Raw genomic sequence first — 21,900 nt, 5'->3', positions numbered from 1 at the left:
TACATACATACATACATACATACATACATACATACATACATACATACATACATACATACATACATACATACATACATACATACATACATACATACATACATACATACATACATACATACATACATACATACATACATACATACATACATACATACATACATACATACATACATACATACATACATACATACATACATACATACATACATACATACATACATACATACATACATACATACATACATACATACATACATACATACATACATACATACATACATACATACATACATACATACATACATACATACATACATACATACATACATACATACATACATACATACATACATACATACATACATACATACATACATACATACATACATACATACATACATACATACATACATACATACATACATACATACATACATACATACATACATACATACATACATACATACATACATACATACATACATACATACATACATACATACATACATACATACATACATACATACATACATACATACATACATACATACATACATACATACATACATACATACATACATACATACATACATACATACATACATACATACATACATACATACATACATACATACATACATACATACATACATACATACATACATACATACATACATACATACATACATACATACATACATACATACATACATACATACATACATACATACATACATACATACATACATACATACATACATACATACATACATACATACATACATACATACATACATACATACATACATACATACATACATACATACATACATACATACATACATACATACATACATACATACATACATACATACATACATACATACATACATACATACATACATACATACATACATACATACATACATACATACATACATACATACATACATACATACATACATACATACATACATACATACATACATACATACATACATACATACATACATACATACATACATACATACATACATACATACATACATACATACATACATACATACATACATACATACATACATACATACATACATACATACATACATACATACATACATACATACATACATACATACATACATACATACATACATACATACATACATACATACATACATACATACATACATACATACATACATACATACATACATACATACATACATACATACATACATACATACATACATACATACATACATACATACATACATACATACATACATACATACATACATACATACATACATACATACATACATACATACATACATACATACATACATACATACATACATACATACATACATACATACATACATACATACATACATACATACATACATACATACATACATACATACATACATACATACATACATACATACATACATACATACATACATACATACATACATACATACATACATACATACATACATACATACATACATACATACATACATACATACATACATACATACATACATACATACATACATACATACATACATACATACATACATACATACATACATACATACATACATACATACATACATACATACATACATACATACATACATACATACATACATACATACATACATACATACATACATACATACATACATACATACATACATACATACATACATACATACATACATACATACATACATACATACATACATACATACATACATACATACATACATACATACATACATACATACATACATACATACATACATACATACATACATACATACATACATACATACATACATACATACATACATACATACATACATACATACATACATACATACATACATACATACATACATACATACATACATACATACATACATACATACATACATACATACATACATACATACATACATACATACATACATACATACATACATACATACATACATACATACATACATACATACATACATACATACATACATACATACATACATACATACATACATACATACATACATACATACATACATACATACATACATACATACATACATACATACATACATACATACATACATACATACATACATACATACATACATACATACATACATACATACATACATACATACATACATACATACATACATACATACATACATACATACATACATACATACATACATACATACATACATACATACATACATACATACATACATACATACATACATACATACATACATACATACATACATACATACATACATACATACATACATACATACATACATACATACATACATACATACATACATACATACATACATACATACATACATACATACATACATACATACATACATACATACATACATACATACATACATACATACATACATACATACATACATACATACATACATACATACATACATACATACATACATACATACATACATACATACATACATACATACATACATACATACATACATACATACATACATACATACATACATACATACATACATACATACATACATACATACATACATACATACATACATACATACATACATACATACATACATACATACATACATACATACATACATACATACATACATACATACATACATACATACATACATACATACATACATACATACATACATACATACATACATACATACATACATACATACATACATACATACATACATACATACATACATACATACATACATACATACATACATACATACATACATACATACATACATACATACATACATACATACATACATACATACATACATACATACATACATACATACATACATACATACATACATACATACATACATACATACATACATACATACATACATACATACATACATACATACATACATACATACATACATACATACATACATACATACATACATACATACATACATACATACATACATACATACATACATACATACATACATACATACATACATACATACATACATACATACATACATACATACATACATACATACATACATACATACATACATACATACATACATACATACATACATACATACATACATACATACATACATACATACATACATACATACATACATACATACATACATACATACATACATACATACATACATACATACATACATACATACATACATACATACATACATACATACATACATACATACATACATACATACATACATACATACATACATACATACATACATACATACATACATACATACATACATACATACATACATACATACATACATACATACATACATACATACATACATACATACATACATACATACATACATACATACATACATACATACATACATACATACATACATACATACATACATACATACATACATACATACATACATACATACATACATACATACATACATACATACATACATACATACATACATACATACATACATACATACATACATACATACATACATACATACATACATACATACATACATACATACATACATACATACATACATACATACATACATACATACATACATACATACATACATACATACATACATACATACATACATACATACATACATACATACATACATACATACATACATACATACATACATACATACATACATACATACATACATACATACATACATACATACATACATACATACATACATACATACATACATACATACATACATACATACATACATACATACATACATACATACATACATACATACATACATACATACATACATACATACATACATACATACATACATACATACATACATACATACATACATACATACATACATACATACATACATACATACATACATACATACATACATACATACATACATACATACATACATACATACATACATACATACATACATACATACATACATACATACATACATACATACATACATACATACATACATACATACATACATACATACATACATACATACATACATACATACATACATACATACATACATACATACATACATACATACATACATACATACATACATACATACATACATACATACATACATACATACATACATACATACATACATACATACATACATACATACATACATACATACATACATACATACATACATACATACATACATACATACATACATACATACATACATACATACATACATACATACATACATACATACATACATACATACATACATACATACATACATACATACATACATACATACATACATACATACATACATACATACATACATACATACATACATACATACATACATACATACATACATACATACATACATACATACATACATACATACATACATACATACATACATACATACATACATACATACATACATACATACATACATACATACATACATACATACATACATACATACATACATACATACATACATACATACATACATACATACATACATACATACATACATACATACATACATACATACATACATACATACATACATACATACATACATACATACATACATACATACATACATACATACATACATACATACATACATACATACATACATACATACATACATACATACATACATACATACATACATACATACATACATACATACATACATACATACATACATACATACATACATACATACATACATACATACATACATACATACATACATACATACATACATACATACATACATACATACATACATACATACATACATACATACATACATACATACATACATACATACATACATACATACATACATACATACATACATACATACATACATACATACATACATACATACATACATACATACATACATACATACATACATACATACATACATACATACATACATACATACATACATACATACATACATACATACATACATACATACATACATACATACATACATACATACATACATACATACATACATACATACATACATACATACATACATACATACATACATACATACATACATACATACATACATACATACATACATACATACATACATACATACATACATACATACATACATACATACATACATACATACATACATACATACATACATACATACATACATACATACATACATACATACATACATACATACATACATACATACATACATACATACATACATACATACATACATACATACATACATACATACATACATACATACATACATACATACATACATACATACATACATACATACATACATACATACATACATACATACATACATACATACATACATACATACATACATACATACATACATACATACATACATACATACATACATACATACATACATACATACATACATACATACATACATACATACATACATACATACATACATACATACATACATACATACATACATACATACATACATACATACATACATACATACATACATACATACATACATACATACATACATACATACATACATACATACATACATACATACATACATACATACATACATACATACATACATACATACATACATACATACATACATACATACATACATACATACATACATACATACATACATACATACATACATACATACATACATACATACATACATACATACATACATACATACATACATACATACATACATACATACATACATACATACATACATACATACATACATACATACATACATACATACATACATACATACATACATACATACATACATACATACATACATACATACATACATACATACATACATACATACATACATACATACATACATACATACATACATACATACATACATACATACATACATACATACATACATACATACATACATACATACATACATACATACATACATACATACATACATACATACATACATACATACATACATACATACATACATACATACATACATACATACATACATACATACATACATACATACATACATACATACATACATACATACATACATACATACATACATACATACATACATACATACATACATACATACATACATACATACATACATACATACATACATACATACATACATACATACATACATACATACATACATACATACATACATACATACATACATACATACATACATACATACATACATACATACATACATACATACATACATACATACATACATACATACATACATACATACATACATACATACATACATACATACATACATACATACATACATACATACATACATACATACATACATACATACATACATACATACATACATACATACATACATACATACATACATACATACATACATACATACATACATACATACATACATACATACATACATACATACATACATACATACATACATACATACATACATACATACATACATACATACATACATACATACATACATACATACGCACCGCTACTGCAGAGCCTGTCGCTGTCCATGGTAAAGTTAATGTGAAACTGTATTGTAGTTTTTATATATAGCTAGTAGCTTTTATTAACCATATAAGGCCCTTAAGGGCTCGGTTATGTAAATGAAGAATTAATAAAAAAAAACTAACTATTGGTGGTATTAGCGTAAATCATGTCTTTGTTGTTGCCGATATTGTGGACGAAGTAATCATTGGTGCAGACTTCATGATTAGTCACAGCATTACTTTGGATATGGGACAAAAATTCATGAATTCGCGAAATGTTAAAATACCGCTTGACGTCGGATATGAGAGCAAGTCTCAAGTAAGAAAGTTAGTTTTTGTTGAGCACAAAAGGTTGCCACAGCAATCAGAGGATTTGGTATGGGCCCGTGAGGAAGTGGAGGATTGTATATACAAAGATTTGTTGGTGTTGGAACAAGCAGATGTGAAAAGTGGCCATGTAACAATGGAGCCCCTCATTGAACAGTGCAACGACGGAATGGTTCCTGTTGGAGTGCTTGGTCTGGCCCGCAGAGAAAAGATCATCAGGCCAGGTTCCAAGATGGGTGAAGGTACTTCAGCAGAAAAAGAAATGCATGAACTCATCCGGAGACGAATTAAAATGACAAATGACCAAATGAAAACCAGATATAACTCACAAATATCCGATCCTAACGAGATCGTATAATTAAGACTAATGGTGGTGTACTCTAAAAAAAATGTTTCGACATCGGTTTGTGTTAATCCTTGTTGTAGGTGTATAATTTTACATGAGAGTTTTCATAAACAAATTATATCTATCGTGATTGGCAATTGAAGCCAAAAGATTTGAGTAAGAGTAATTGTTTTAAACGATATTTACGATTTTTGTGATTTAGGGATGTAAGTAAATGATTTCCCAATATTGGTTTAATTACACCAGCGGAACAGATATTTTGGTGCCGGAAATTTCAACTACATTTTGTACGAGTTGATGAACTCACAGCAGTATGTTACACTTGTATTTTTCAGTCAGCTCGCGTTTTCGAAATATCGATTTTTTTTATTTCATATGCACATTACATACCCTATTTTTTGGAGTTTTTCTTCTAAATTTTGGGTAAAACAGCATAGAATATGAAATTTTTTACCATTAAACTGGTCTACGTAAACATATGATTATTTTTAGTATAATAATTCTGATGGATGTTTCGTTTTAGCTTTATTGAGGATAAATAAAATGTTGTATTCCGAAAATTCTAAACAAGAATGTTTATTTTTTTATATTTAGCTAGGTTCAACCTTTGCTATTGGTTTAGATTTCATTAAAAATACTCTAATTAAAACTACCAATGTCGTATGCATACAGACATCTGTATGAAACTGTATTTACATATTTCAATTTCATATTTCAATTCAATTCGTTTTATTTATTAAAAATTTCATTAAAAATTTATTTTATAAAAATGATAAAATAGATTTCTTGCTGTAGCCAGTAACGCAAATAAGATAAGTAAAATGAAAAATGTTCAGCAAAAACACAGCAAAAGTGTAATATGTATTTGAAAATCTATGCCACTATTTGAAAAGATATATTTAAGTCAGGTATTTCATGTAGAGGTTAGACAAAATAAAGTATATTTAAAAAAAAATTAAAATTAAATAATTGTGTAAAATAAAAAAAATATCAAAAAAGGCATGAAATTTAATTAAAAATTATTTCTGTCGATTTTTCAGAATATTTTGCTATTAAGAATTTATTTTCATAATATTCTAAATGTTGAAATCTTGAAATATAAAAACCTGTGTAAAATGTATTAAAAAAAAAATTTCATACTTCCGTTCATATTTTAAAAAAAATGTTAAAAACATGGGCCCATAATCATAGTCAAAAATAAAGTACATTTTAAGAGAATTAAACTTGACTTTAATTAAGAGTGGACTTCTGACGCTAAAGTGGACTCTAAATATAAAACTAGCTAAAGTTGTTTTTAACTCGTTTAACAACAGCATCAGCTGTTCTTCGCCGAGTAAAAAAGTTCGTCACAAAGTAAAAAATGTTTAAGTTACAAGATATTGGTAGAGATTTTGCAATTATTGAACAGTTATCAATAAAATTAGTACCAAAATATCGTAATTATGATTAATCTTTCTTTTCCATTTTTCCACAACAAACAACTTTCTTTCTTTAGATGTCCAGGTTACTTTTATTGTTTACGTTTTTTTGATTTTTTATACCCTTCACCATGAGTGGCAAGGGTATATAAGTTTGTCATTCCGTTTGTAATTTCTACATTTTTCATTTGCGACCCCATAAATTATATATATTCTGGATCGTTATAGATAGCGGAGTCGATATAGCCATAGTCCGCCTGTCCATCTGTGTGTTGAAATCAACTTTCCAAATCCCCTAAATAACTTACAAACATGATTGATACATCAAAATCTCCGGAATTCTTCCAGCTCGGTTGCTATTTAAAATCGAGAAAATTGGTCCACAAATGACCGAGATATGTATAAGCAAAAAACCCAAAACCCATGTATTTTGTTAGTGTTTCATGAAATCATGTACATATATAATAGCATAATAAAAAGAAAACAAAAGTTTAGTTGTGTGTATATATGTATGTAGATGTGTAATACACATTGAGTATATTCACCAATTCTATTTTGTTTCTTTGTAAATCTTATTCTCTAACAAAATAGAGAGAGTTGTTTATGAGTTCTCAAATGAGCAACTCTATCATACGTAAACAGCATTTTTATATTTTGTAATTCCATTTCAAATTCTGTGCCAAAATCGATATTGGAATCGAATCCGTCGAACCAATAGTCAATTTTAATGAGCATATTAAGTTATCAATATTTCCATTATTACTTAAAAATGACGGCTTAAACATTTTAGAAGAAAAAATTAATATTGTTGAAACTATTTTCTCATGTATGCTACATGCATCCATATTATCATATTATAAATGATTAGTTTTATTAACTATTGGGTTAATAAATATCAACAAAAATAGTTCAAGAAAAACAAATAATTTGTTAAAAAATCGCCAAATAAATCGCCAACTAGTCTGTAAATCGCCATGTCGCCAATTGGAAATTTTGATCGCCAAAGGCGAGAAATCGCCACATCTGACAGCCCTGATCAAACACACGCGTGCATAATTTGTATGTATTTGAGTGCGTTTGGTTTATTTTTTTATACCCTTCAGCTTCGTGAGAAGGGTATATATAAGTTTGTCATTCCGTTTGTAATTTCTACATTTTTCATTTCCGACCCTATAAAGTATATATATTCTGGATCCTTATAGATAGCGGAGTCGATTAAGCCATGTCCGTCTGTCTGTCTGTCTGTCTGTCTGTCTGTCTGTCCGTCTGTCTGTCTGTCTGTCTGTCTGTTGAAATCAATTTTCTGAAGGCCCCAGATATCTCCGGGATCCAAATCTTCAACAATTCTGTCAGACATACTTTCGAGAATTTTGCTATTTAAAATCAGCAAAATCCGTCCATAAATAACGGAGATATGAGCAAAAATCCGAGACAACCTCTGAAAATTTCATCAAAAAACACAATGTATTGCATGCTTTGACAAAAAAACAACAAAACGTATGTTTGGATGTGCAAGTTTTGTGTATTTTGTTTTTTTTTTGTGTTTTGTTTCTTTTGGCGTTGTTGTTGTTTTTTATACAACTAAACGTTTGTTTGGTTGTGTGTTGGTTTTTTTACAAAAAAGCAACAAATCGTATGTTTGGATGTGCATGCGTTGCGTATTTAGTTTTTCTTTTGTGTTTTGTTTCTTTTGGCGTTGTTGTTTTTTATACAATTAAACGTATGTTTGGATGTGTGTTGGTTTCATTGGCTTGTGTATTTTGTTTTTGTTTTTTCTTTTGGTGTTTTGTTTCGTTTGGCGTTGTTGTTATTTGTTGTGTTCTTGATAAATTTAGGATGCTGTACGCTGAAAGTGGGCAATGTACATACCTATATACTAATTATAAGAAATAATAATGCATCCACAACAAAGGTGAAGGGTATATAAGATTCGGCATAGCCGAATATAGCACTTTTACTTGTTTTTATTTTAGTTGTTATTTTTTTCCAACATACAATTAAGGTATACTTTTATACAAGTCTTGTTTTGTTTATTTGTTTAGTTTTGCATGAGTAAAGATGTACATTAGAGTGCTCCAAGATTGTATGGACGAAAAAAACTTTCAAGGTACAGGCCGTCCCCCCCTCTAGAATTGTTCTATGTATTGTAGAAACACGTTGTGTAAAATATTAGGATGATAGGATAACGTTAACTGGTGGCGCAACGACGCTGAAGTTTTGAGGTGCATTTACAAGGGGTAAATATGCAATTTTTTCAGTTTTTGTAAAAATTTTGCCATTAAATAATGACTTTTACAATTTAATTTAAAAGAATCGAAATGTGTACGTAATTGTCGTTATAATAAGATATAAAAGACAAAAATTGGTGAAAAAATGTTAAAGTTATTAAAAAATCGCCAGGCCATTAACGGGTCTCAGGCCACTAGAACAAGAAATTTATGAACAAAATTAACATATTTTGAGAAATATTAAAATAAAAGCTTATTTTTACTTAAAATATATCCATATTTACTTGTATATGAGTTTTCGTCCTCGTAGGATACCGTTAACCTATTCGCAGGTATGACCAAAAAAATTAAATTTTTTTAACGGCAGTTTCAAAACTCCAATTTCAAATTTTTAAAAATTTTGTTAAACAAATTTCAGAATTTTTTGATCATCACATGGGGATTTATTGACAACATAATAGGGAATAAAAATGTGAAAAAAGTATGTCAATACCTCCTATAGTTTGTCGGTACCTGCGATATAAATTTTGCGATTTTCGAGAAAAACTAATTTTTTGGCCATATTTTGGGGAATGACCAGAATTTCCTTACTGTAATGATTTTTAAGTAAAAGCTATTTAGAATAATATAGTCCAGGTAATTTTAAATATAGTCTGAAAGTTTTACTAAAATCGGAACACTTTAACCCTTAAATCGTGAAGGTCAAAGGTCAATTTTTTCAATATTTGGAATTTCTCATGGAAAGATAGCGAAATATTATATATTTTTGGGCCGATTTTGATGAAACTTAAGAAAAATATAAAATGAAGTCTAGTATTCACAAATAACAGTACAAAAATGGAAATTAACCCTTAACAGTACTTGGGGTCAAAATGAATGTGTTTTTCTTGATTTTAAAAGTTGAGGGTCATTTGGACCCCAAGTGGTATTAAGGGTTAATTTCCATTTTTGTACTGTTATTTGTGAATACTAGACATCATTTTATATTTTTCTTAAGTTTCATCAAAATCGGCCCAAAAATATATAATATTTCGCTATCTTTCCATGAGAAATTCCAAATATTGAAAAAATTGACCTTTGACCTTCACGATTTAAGGGTTAAAGTTTTCCGATTTTAGTAAAACTTTCAGACTATATTTAAAATTACCTGGACTATATTATTCTAAATAGCTTTTACTTAAAAATCATTACAGTAAGGAAATTCTGGTCATTCCCCAAAATATGGCCAAAAAATTAGTTTTTCTCGAAAATCGCAAAATTTATATCGCAGGTACGGACAAACTATAGGAGGTATTGACATACTTTTTTCACATTTTTATTCCCTATTATGTTGTCAATAAATCCCCATGTGATGATCAAAAAATTCTGAAATTTGTTTAACAAAATTTTTAAAAATTTGAAATTGGAGTTTTGAAACTGCCGTTAAAAAAATTTAATTTTTTTGGTCATACCTGCGAATAGGTTAACGGTATCCTACGAGGACAAAAACTCATATACAAGTAAATATGGATATATTTTAAGTAAAAATAAGCTTTTATTTTAATATTTCTCAAAATATGTTAATTTTGTTCATAAATTTCTTGTTCTAGTGGCCTGAGACCCGTTAATGGCCTGGCGATTATTTAATAACTTTAACATTTTTTCACCAATTTTTGTCTTTTATATCTTATTATAACGACAATTACGTACACATTTCGATTCTTTTAAATTAAATTGTAAAAGTCATTATTTAATGGCAAAATTTTTACAAAAACTGAAAAAATTGCATATTTACCCCTTGTAAATGCACCTCAAAACTTCAGCGTCGTTGCGCCACCAGTAAACGTTATCCTATCATCCTAATATTTTACACAATGTGTTTCTACAATACATAGAACAATTCTAGAGGGGGGGACGGTCAAAATTCGCAATTTTATTTTTTTGGAGCACTCTAATGTACATATATATTTATAAATACATTTGGTTGTTGTGGTTGTTTTTCAATACACAAACCTTCATCACTGTATTTAGTATTTATATTAAGGTATACTTTGGTGAAGGGTATATAAGATTTGGCACAGCCGAATATAGCTGTTACTTGTTTTTTTTAATTTTTTATGTCAGCTGTTCAGCGTTGCCACTTGTGTGCAGATGGCAGTGCAGATGGCAGTGTTATAAATAGTGGCAGAGGTTGCAGTCGTTAGTGAGTTTATCGGAGACGCTTTTCGAATAAACATCAACAGTGCTGTGTTTTTCAAGTGAATTCGTGTACATTATAAAGTGTGTCTGTATTTCTGCGAATTTATAAACGTGTATAAAACAAGTAACAGAGCTATAGTCGGCTGTGCCGAAACTTATATACCCTTCACCAAAGTATACCTTAATTGTATGTTGAAAAAAAAATAACAAAAATAAAAAAAAATAAACCAAACGCACTCAAATACATACAAATTATGCACGCGTGTGTTTGATTTGTAATTCTCATTTCATTCCACATTGTAGATTCTACCCAACAACAACATTCTACAATGTAGAATGTTGTTGTTGGGTGTGTTCTGTTTACGTATGATAGAGTTCATGGCATAATGATTATAAGGTGTATGCGTTACGGCAACAAATACAACAATACAAAAACAAATAACTTTTATAGTGTCAAAAACAACTGACATAATGTATACAAACTACAGCAAAAACAATTTTGACAAGATTAAAGTTGTAAACGAACTCGAGCAAAAAAATAATCAGCTGTTTGATTAATGTCACCTTGTATATCATTACACCATGATAGAGCTGTTCATATGCAGTGTTGCCACCAATAAAATTATAAACTACACATGCCTTATTCCTAAATTACACATACGAGAAAAAATTACACATGTAATTTTTGTGATTGCAATAGTAGAAATTGTCTAAAGGTGGGTCATATTGTGAATACAAGATTTTTAAAACGTACATGAATACAAAAGGTTTGGACTATGAGATGTTTGGACCAAATACGATCACTTAGTGTCAATTATGGACAATTTTCACTTGCGCAGATTTTAATTTATCCAGGAATTAGGTTAGGTTCCATGGGCTGCTGCTCCTCAAGCAGCTCACTTGGGTCCATTTAAATCTGATCCCATTGTGATACCCAATTAAACCAGCCAGATTCCCGGATGAAGGAGTAGATTCGTCTAAGATTCATCCTCGATAGCTCGTCCAAGCATGATAGGAATGGAAATCCAAGGATGCGTTCCCTCAGGTTTGTAAGAGCCGGGCATTGGCAGAAAAGGTGATATACAGTCTCCTCCTCTTCTTCATTATGACAGCTTCTACAGTAATCATTGTACCGTAGGCCCAATCTTCTAGCATGTGTCCCGATTAAACAGTACCCTGTAATAAAGGAGACAATTAGCCTTATTTGCTCACGACGGTATTCTACAAGTAGATTCGTCCTGTTGGCATCATATACGGGCCAAGTCGACCTCGCTGTAGCACAGGAAGGTTCATTAGTCCACCTGTTTTGTGCAGTCTCATACAATTTCTGCTGAGCAGCCATCTTGCATTTAACAAGGGAAATACCAGAAAAAGGGTCGATCGCCTCCTCACTCAACATCGCACCCCTTTTGGCCAGATCATCTGCTATACAATTACCCTGATTTCCATCGTGTCCAGGGACCCATATAAGCGTTATCCTAGAATGTCTTGCTATCTCATCTAGAGATACCCGGCATTCCTCGGTTAACCTTGATGTCGTAAAGACACCCGCTATTCCGTTAACGGCAGCCTTGCTGTCAGTAAATATACATATGTATGTATATCACCAGATATTCGATAATACCTCAGCCAGTTGGATGCGCGTTTAATGGCAGTAATTTCCGCCATTGGATATATGAAATTATTAAAGCAAAGTCAGCAATCTCTTTTTATACCTTTCGCCATGAATGGCTGAGATACTAGGAAAAAACTGGGAAAACCTCGATTTTTGACCTATTTTTTATCTATATCTGGATAACTGAGTCACTAATATAGACAATATGGATATCTAATAATAGATATTTCAAAGTCATTGCAACGATGTATATAAGGCTATAGTAAGTTGGACCTACAATGGGTCAAAATCGGGAAAAATATTTTTAATCCGATTTTTTTTTCATCAAACAAATTTTTTTTTGTCGCAAATTCTTTTTTGAAAAAAAATGGGAAAAACTTTTTTTAAAAAAATTAAAAAACTAATTTAAAAAAAATATTTTTAAGTATAATTAGGTGATAAGATATAAGATTCGGCACAGCCGAATATAGCTCTCTTACTTATTTTTTAGTGAACTTTTCTAATTTAATGAATTCTTGAGATCAGTCAAATATGTCAATCACAAATACGATTTTAACAAATAGATATTAACCAATGTTCATTCGAAGATTGTTACATTTCTATTAAAAATTTAACAATATTTAAAAAAATAGCACACTGTTTGCCTTCGAATTTGAATTTATTCCTAATTTATATTAAGCACCTAATTTTGTAAATCACGTCACCTAAGTGATATTTATATGGATAGCAAAAACAAAATTTAAAAAATTTGTTTTTGTTTTATATAAAAAATTTAAAATTATTTTTGAAACTGCTAGTGTATACTGAAACCAATAACAAATCGCACGGTTTTCAGAACATGGTGAAATGCGTTTTGCGTTTTTTAAACCATAAGCGATTTGAAAACGCTGTGTTTTCCAGAACATGGGTGAAAGTTAAATATTTTTTACTATTTGTTATAAATTATAGCGAGAGAGAAATATAGAAAAAAGTAAATGAACACTTTACCGGTAAAATCTTGTAGGTAAAGAAATGTATAATTTTTGTAACGTTTATATTTTTAAAATATTGCGAACAACATAGCAATAATCTCCAAATTATTTATCGTATTTTTATGCAAACCTTAATGTTAATTTAGTTCAAACTTGATTCATATCTTCATACATATAATTAAATGATATACATATATATAAATTATAGTAAAATATAATAAATATGAATACATTTAGCGATACTAGATTTGTCAATTTATTTATCAACTAAAATAGAGGATATAGCTACTTTCCTTCATATAAACGTACATATTTATTTTCAGTCGGTTTTGAAATCTGAACAATACTAAAAATGATTGAAGACATACATTGACAATATACTTATTTTGGATATAATTGGAATTTAAAATTACACATGAATTACACATTCATTCAATTACACATGGGCTACACATCCAAGTTTAAATTACACACAATATGTGTAATTACACATGAAGTGGCAACACTGTTCATATGAGAACTCATTATAAACAACTCTCTCTATTTTGTTAGAGAATAAGATTTACAAAGAAACAAAATAGAATTGGTGAATATACTCAATGTGTATTACACACATCTACATACATGCATATATACACACAACTAAACTTTTGTTTTCTTTTTATTATGCTATTATATCGAGCCCTTGCGCCAAATTATCGTAAGCGACAATTTCTAAATATTTTTTTTATTACAGAAATTAAAATTTTATGGACCGACTGATGTTTTAGTGTTCTCAGAATATCAAAATTGATAACTTCAAAAATATAGGGGGTAGGATTTTATCGTAAGTCAATATTTACATTTTACAGTAAACGGATTTTATCGTAAGCGACACACAGTGGTATATAAAAAAGTGAGAAATAAATCTGTAACTTCTATATGGTTAGTCCGGTTTGAATGAAATTTCACATGCGCAAAGAGGAATTTTGAATAAGGGCCACATGGGCCAACCAGGTGCGCGGACAGGGGTCCCCAAAGTAGCACACTTCGGGTATGTTAAATTTTTAAAACGATCGCATTTCTTCGTTTGTGTTCCGATTTCTAAAAAATTACACATGTAGAATCTCCTCGTCACTCAATACAAAAAACCTCGTCGTACCTATCAATTCGCATTTGAAAATTAAATTTTAACATTTTCACCCACTCTACTCCAGTTGTTTGATAATAACGGATCCAAATATTTCCAGATTTTCATTAATTTTCCTTTGTTGGACTATCAAGAAATGTAAGTGTCAAATAAAAAAAATTGTTTAAATATACTGGCCTAGTTTGAATTTAATTTTTAAATATTTTTTTTTTAATTATTTAAAAATTTTCTAAGAAGATGTATAAGGAAATTATACTTTTTGATCAAATATTTCCAATGAAAAAAATTTGAAAATGTTTGATACCGAGAGGACCAGGTCCATCCAAAAAACGCCTATTTTTTATGTAAAATTCAAATTTAGGGCAAAAATTCTCAAATCGCATAGTCGATATCAAAATATAATAACCCATTTTAGATGGCCCAATATGTTCTTAATTATTTTATAAATAATTATAGACAAAAAACTAAAAAAATCTCATTTTTGGGATTTTCAAAACTTTTTTAGGAATTGCGGGATTCACGATAACAAATTTAGAAATTGGTTTTAATTTTCCATTTTCAAAACAAAAATCTATATAACTGTAAAATTTCATAAAATAATATTCATAAATAAAAATTTAATTTCAATTTTAAAATTTTGTATTTTTGTTGTTTTGTTTCATATTTTTCAAAAAAGTATTCCATGCATTTTTCAATTTCAAAAGCTAAAAACATTTTTGAAAAAAAATTAATTAAAGAAATTTAAAAAAAAAAATTTTGAAAAAACTTTTTTACATTTTTTATTTAAAAAAAAATATTTTTAAGTATAATTTGGTGAAGGGTATATAAGATTCGGCACAGCCGAATATAGCTCTCTTACTTGTTTTTATCTTCACTTAAGAGCGCATAACGATTTTTTAAGAAAGGATTGTGGTTCATCTTTTGCTTCTTTAATGAACTTTCCACCTTTTGAGGGCTTAAATTACTTTTATTTATACCTTCTCGCCTACAATTTTTGGTATAGCACCCCTCGATGTACTATTATTGCTATTTACGCTTACTAGAGGGTTAAACACTTTAGAGGATTTAAACGGAAATTGACAAAGTTATTAAAGATTGTACTAAAACAAAATTTTTGGAAAAATATCATTTCTAGGCATTTTATTTAGAACTGTTTGCTTAACCGATTTCTTTTTAACTCGTTATCATCAGTTTGCCGTAAAAGTGACCAGCAATATTCGGAAAATAGTTTCCTTATGTTTTTCCTTCGAAATGTTTTTCTATTGTGACCATTTCTTGGTGAAAACGTTCGCCATGTTCGTCGCTGAACTGCCCCAGATTATCTGGAAATTTCAATTTTTAAATTTTGTATCTTTGTTGTTTTTTGTCATATTTTTCAAAAAAGTATTCCATTCATTTTTCAATTTCAAAAGCTGAAAACATTTTTGAAAAATAGAAAAAATCCCCTATCCACTGATATATAACATGTCTATCTTGTTTTTTACGTGGCAATTTAATTAGGGAAAACTTAATATCTCGCAGAGAATTTGCACTGCTATTTTCATTCATATTCAAAAATTTAGAGACTTAAGGAATTTGTGTGAAACAGAAGTAATCCCTCAAAGATATTATCAGGAGCATATTAATATGAAAAGTGATGATAAAATTGAGGACACGCTTGCATAAAGCTACAAAGATGCTGATAGACACTGCAATTTGATAAATGTATTTTAACTCTTCTAATGTATCTACTTACTACATGTAACTATTTTTAACTTAATAATTTATATTTTTTTGAATTCATTAATATTTAATTTAAATAAATTCAAAACATAAATACATACATATACAGTGGTGGCCACCAATTTAAGACACATACTTGAATTTTTTTCATCAACTGAATTTTAAGTGCGATAGAGCCAAAATAAAGGGACCTCTAAGGGTATGAAATTTATTATTAATGTTTCTAGTTTCTGAAAAATGTTTGGAAAAATCGGTAAAACATATATGGAGAATGATATGTGGAAATACGTTGACCAACCTCAGCGAACATCCGCTGTTAATAACATGATATGAGCGAAACTAATGGAACTAAAAATACGAAATTTGGTCCGAATATTTTATAATAATAAAAATATAATGATATAAATGTGAGAAAATATGTTTATTTAAAAAAGATTTTTTTTGGTCAAGTTGTAGAAAAATTGTATGTGTTCGTGGTGAATATGTATGAATTGACACAGTCGAATAAAACACACTTGTGTGTTAAAACAGTCCTCATGCATACATATTTATGGAAATATTTGAAAAAATAATTGACAATTACATGGAATTTAGCAAACAATTTTTGTCTTAAATTCCTGGCCACCACTGTATATAGAATTAAACTTATTATCGCTTTAAATCAAAATAAACAAGAAAAATATAAATATCGTAAGCGACAAGTTTTTTCCATAAAAGTAGCCTAATATAAAAAAATATATCGTAAACGCCATAATTAATGCACAATGTGAACAAACTATAATTTTTTTGCTGCCAATAAATAGCTTGAACGAAATTATAATATATCTCATCAAAACATTTTTAATTCTATGTATAAATTTCAAAATAATAAAAAAAAAACCATCTCCTGTAAAATTTGTGTTTTGTCGCTTACGATATTTTGGCACTAAGGGCTCGATATATGTACATGATTTCATGAAACACTAACAAAATACATGGGTTTTTTGCTTATATCTCGGCCATTTGTGGACCAATTTTCTCGATTTTAAATAGCAACCGAGGTGGAAGAATACCGGAGATTTTGATGTATCAATCATGTTTGTAAGTTATTTAGGGGAATTGGAAAGTTGATTTCAACACACAGACGGACATGGCTATATCGACTCCGCTATCTATAACGATCCAGAATATATATACTTTATGGGATCGCAAATGAAAAATGTAGAAATTACAAACGGAATGACAAACTTATATATACCCTTGCCACTCATGGTGAAGGGTATAAAAACATTGAGTGACTATTTAATTCTGTTGTTGTACATTTTAAATAAATAAAGAGTTGTTACAATTTTTAAACTACTAAACGGCTTTTATTTGCAATCAAAAGTATCCGGTTTATTTAAAAGAAATAAACCAACGTTTAGAAAAGGTTAAAACGTAACAATATATTAAAATTGAATAAATCATTCCCTCGACAGCCGGTTCTACGCACCGGAATGACCCGAGTTCACTCGGCCAAGGGCTGTCAACTCAGCAATCACTGCTGCTACAACAACAACAACATTGAATAAATAAAATAAATAAAAATAAAGATACCGAAAAAAGTAGAAAATAAACGAAAGGAGTTTTATTTTTTGACGGGAAAATAAAAGTCCTCAAATTACTGTTAAAAGGTTATTCGGGAATAAAAAAGTAATATTTTAGTGAAATTGTTTTTATGCTAAATTCCCAATTTTATTGATAAATTCACTGAAATTTGTTGTTGGGGGATAGCTAGTTCCTATGCGCATTTCACTGGTTGCTTATCATCAGGAAACCTTTTCCAAAAAGGCTTTAGAAAAACTAAAGATATTATACAAATAAAACCATAGAGTAATTGAGAATTACAGACACTCAAGCTTTATTTGTATAAATATCAAAGCTTAAACAAAACACCAACAATAAACAGTGATTTTGTCTTTTCTTACATTTCCTTACTACAATTGGTAGGTTTCTTGCCGACACAAACTGTAGTGTGTAAGTAAAGAAAAAACAAAAATAAAACAATTTGATTTATTGTTTTCGCAAGAAAATCAAAATAAAGCGAGCAATCGATTTTTGCTTTTTATAATCTAATATTCTGATACAAGGTTTAAGCGTTGCAGCTTCCTATATGAAGATATTTGAATCGACGTGGGATAACATGTCAATTTTTTACTCCACCAACAAACTTTAAAGCAAAAGAAGCAGAACCGAACAGAAACGCCACAGAACACATACAATTTATGTATCCTATAAGTATGTGCTATACATCCCAATTATTAAATATATGAAGGCGTTGTTACAAATTGTTTTTTTTTACATACCTCTAATGCTAGCATCAAAGTCTTTAAATCATTTTCCTTGTTAAATTCTCGAGTATTTAACTGCTTGTGGTGATCTCGTTTATTTTTATTCTTTTTAGAAGTTTTCTTGGTCTCATTTTCAACCAGAACACTGTTATTAGTACTCTCCAAAGAATTTCCTGCTGAAAAAATGCAATTATCGAGTTTGTGCTTTGTAAGTACGTGCTCGATTACTGAGGGACCACAATCCACCATTGGCATTATTAAACGTCTCAAATTATCACCGGGCTTAGCTGTTAATATAATATTCCGCAGTTCATCTTCACTTGGCAATGCCAATTCCTTTTTTGCACGTTCCTCTGGATATTTTTCACGGACAGCGAAGCGAATATCTTCACCTTCATGATGAGGCCGAAGTATATAAAGAATTGTCATTTCGTGGTCTGTTAGAATTATGTTACCACGATCATATAACTCAATAATAACATGATAAGCTGCTTCACCAATTCCAAATTGCAAGCTCACAATTCGATCAACACCCAGTTGTTGCAGCTTCTCGAGGCGTTTATTTTTCAAGTGTTTTCGCAATTTCATGCTAAATCCTGAAGGAGACATATTTTTTGGCCATTCAAAAGCTGTTGTATGAAAACGTATTCCGGACTCAATAAGAAGCATTTTTTTCGTTTCTCCTCCGCCTTGGAGGCGAATAAGGTAAGTTTTATTGTCAATATCATAGATCTGGTTAACTCGCAGTCCGACTAATCTGTGATAAAAGTACATTAATGCGTAGGTATTTTTATATATAATACATGTTATATTTTTATCCAACTTACGACTGTAGTTCCGTAACCCCACATACAATATCAAAAGAATTAAAGCGTAACTTCATTTCTTTATGATTTTCAACTACAACTTTTTATAAAACAAATATAAATGTTAATTCGTCCACTTTATTTTAACAAAAATCTTAAGCGACACGCATTACAAATTCTTTGGAATAATCAAAGTA

At 28.8% G+C, this 21,900-nt stretch overlaps 1 protein-coding gene across 1 annotated transcript in view; it reads right to left on the bottom strand.

Moving 5' to 3' along the window:
- Clbn (Nuclear export mediator factor NEMF homolog Clbn) overlaps positions 1-21,900 on the bottom strand; it is a 58,587-nt gene extending 36,687 nt beyond the window's left edge. Inside the window, exons 1-2 of the mRNA XM_065514997.1 lie at positions 21,725-21,900; positions 20,913-21,654 (exon numbers count right to left, since the gene is read on the bottom strand). Coding sequence (XP_065371069.1) covers positions 20,913-21,654; positions 21,725-21,780 — 798 coding nt within the window. The 5' untranslated portion in view covers positions 21,781-21,900. The remainder of the gene's footprint in view (positions 1-20,912; positions 21,655-21,724) is intronic.

The sequence above is a fragment of the Calliphora vicina genome, chromosome 1 (genome assembly GCF_958450345.1).
Source record: "Calliphora vicina chromosome 1, idCalVici1.1, whole genome shotgun sequence".
NCBI lineage: Eukaryota > Metazoa > Arthropoda > Insecta > Diptera > Calliphoridae > Calliphora > Calliphora vicina.
This window is presented reverse-complemented; position numbering and strand designations above follow the sequence as displayed.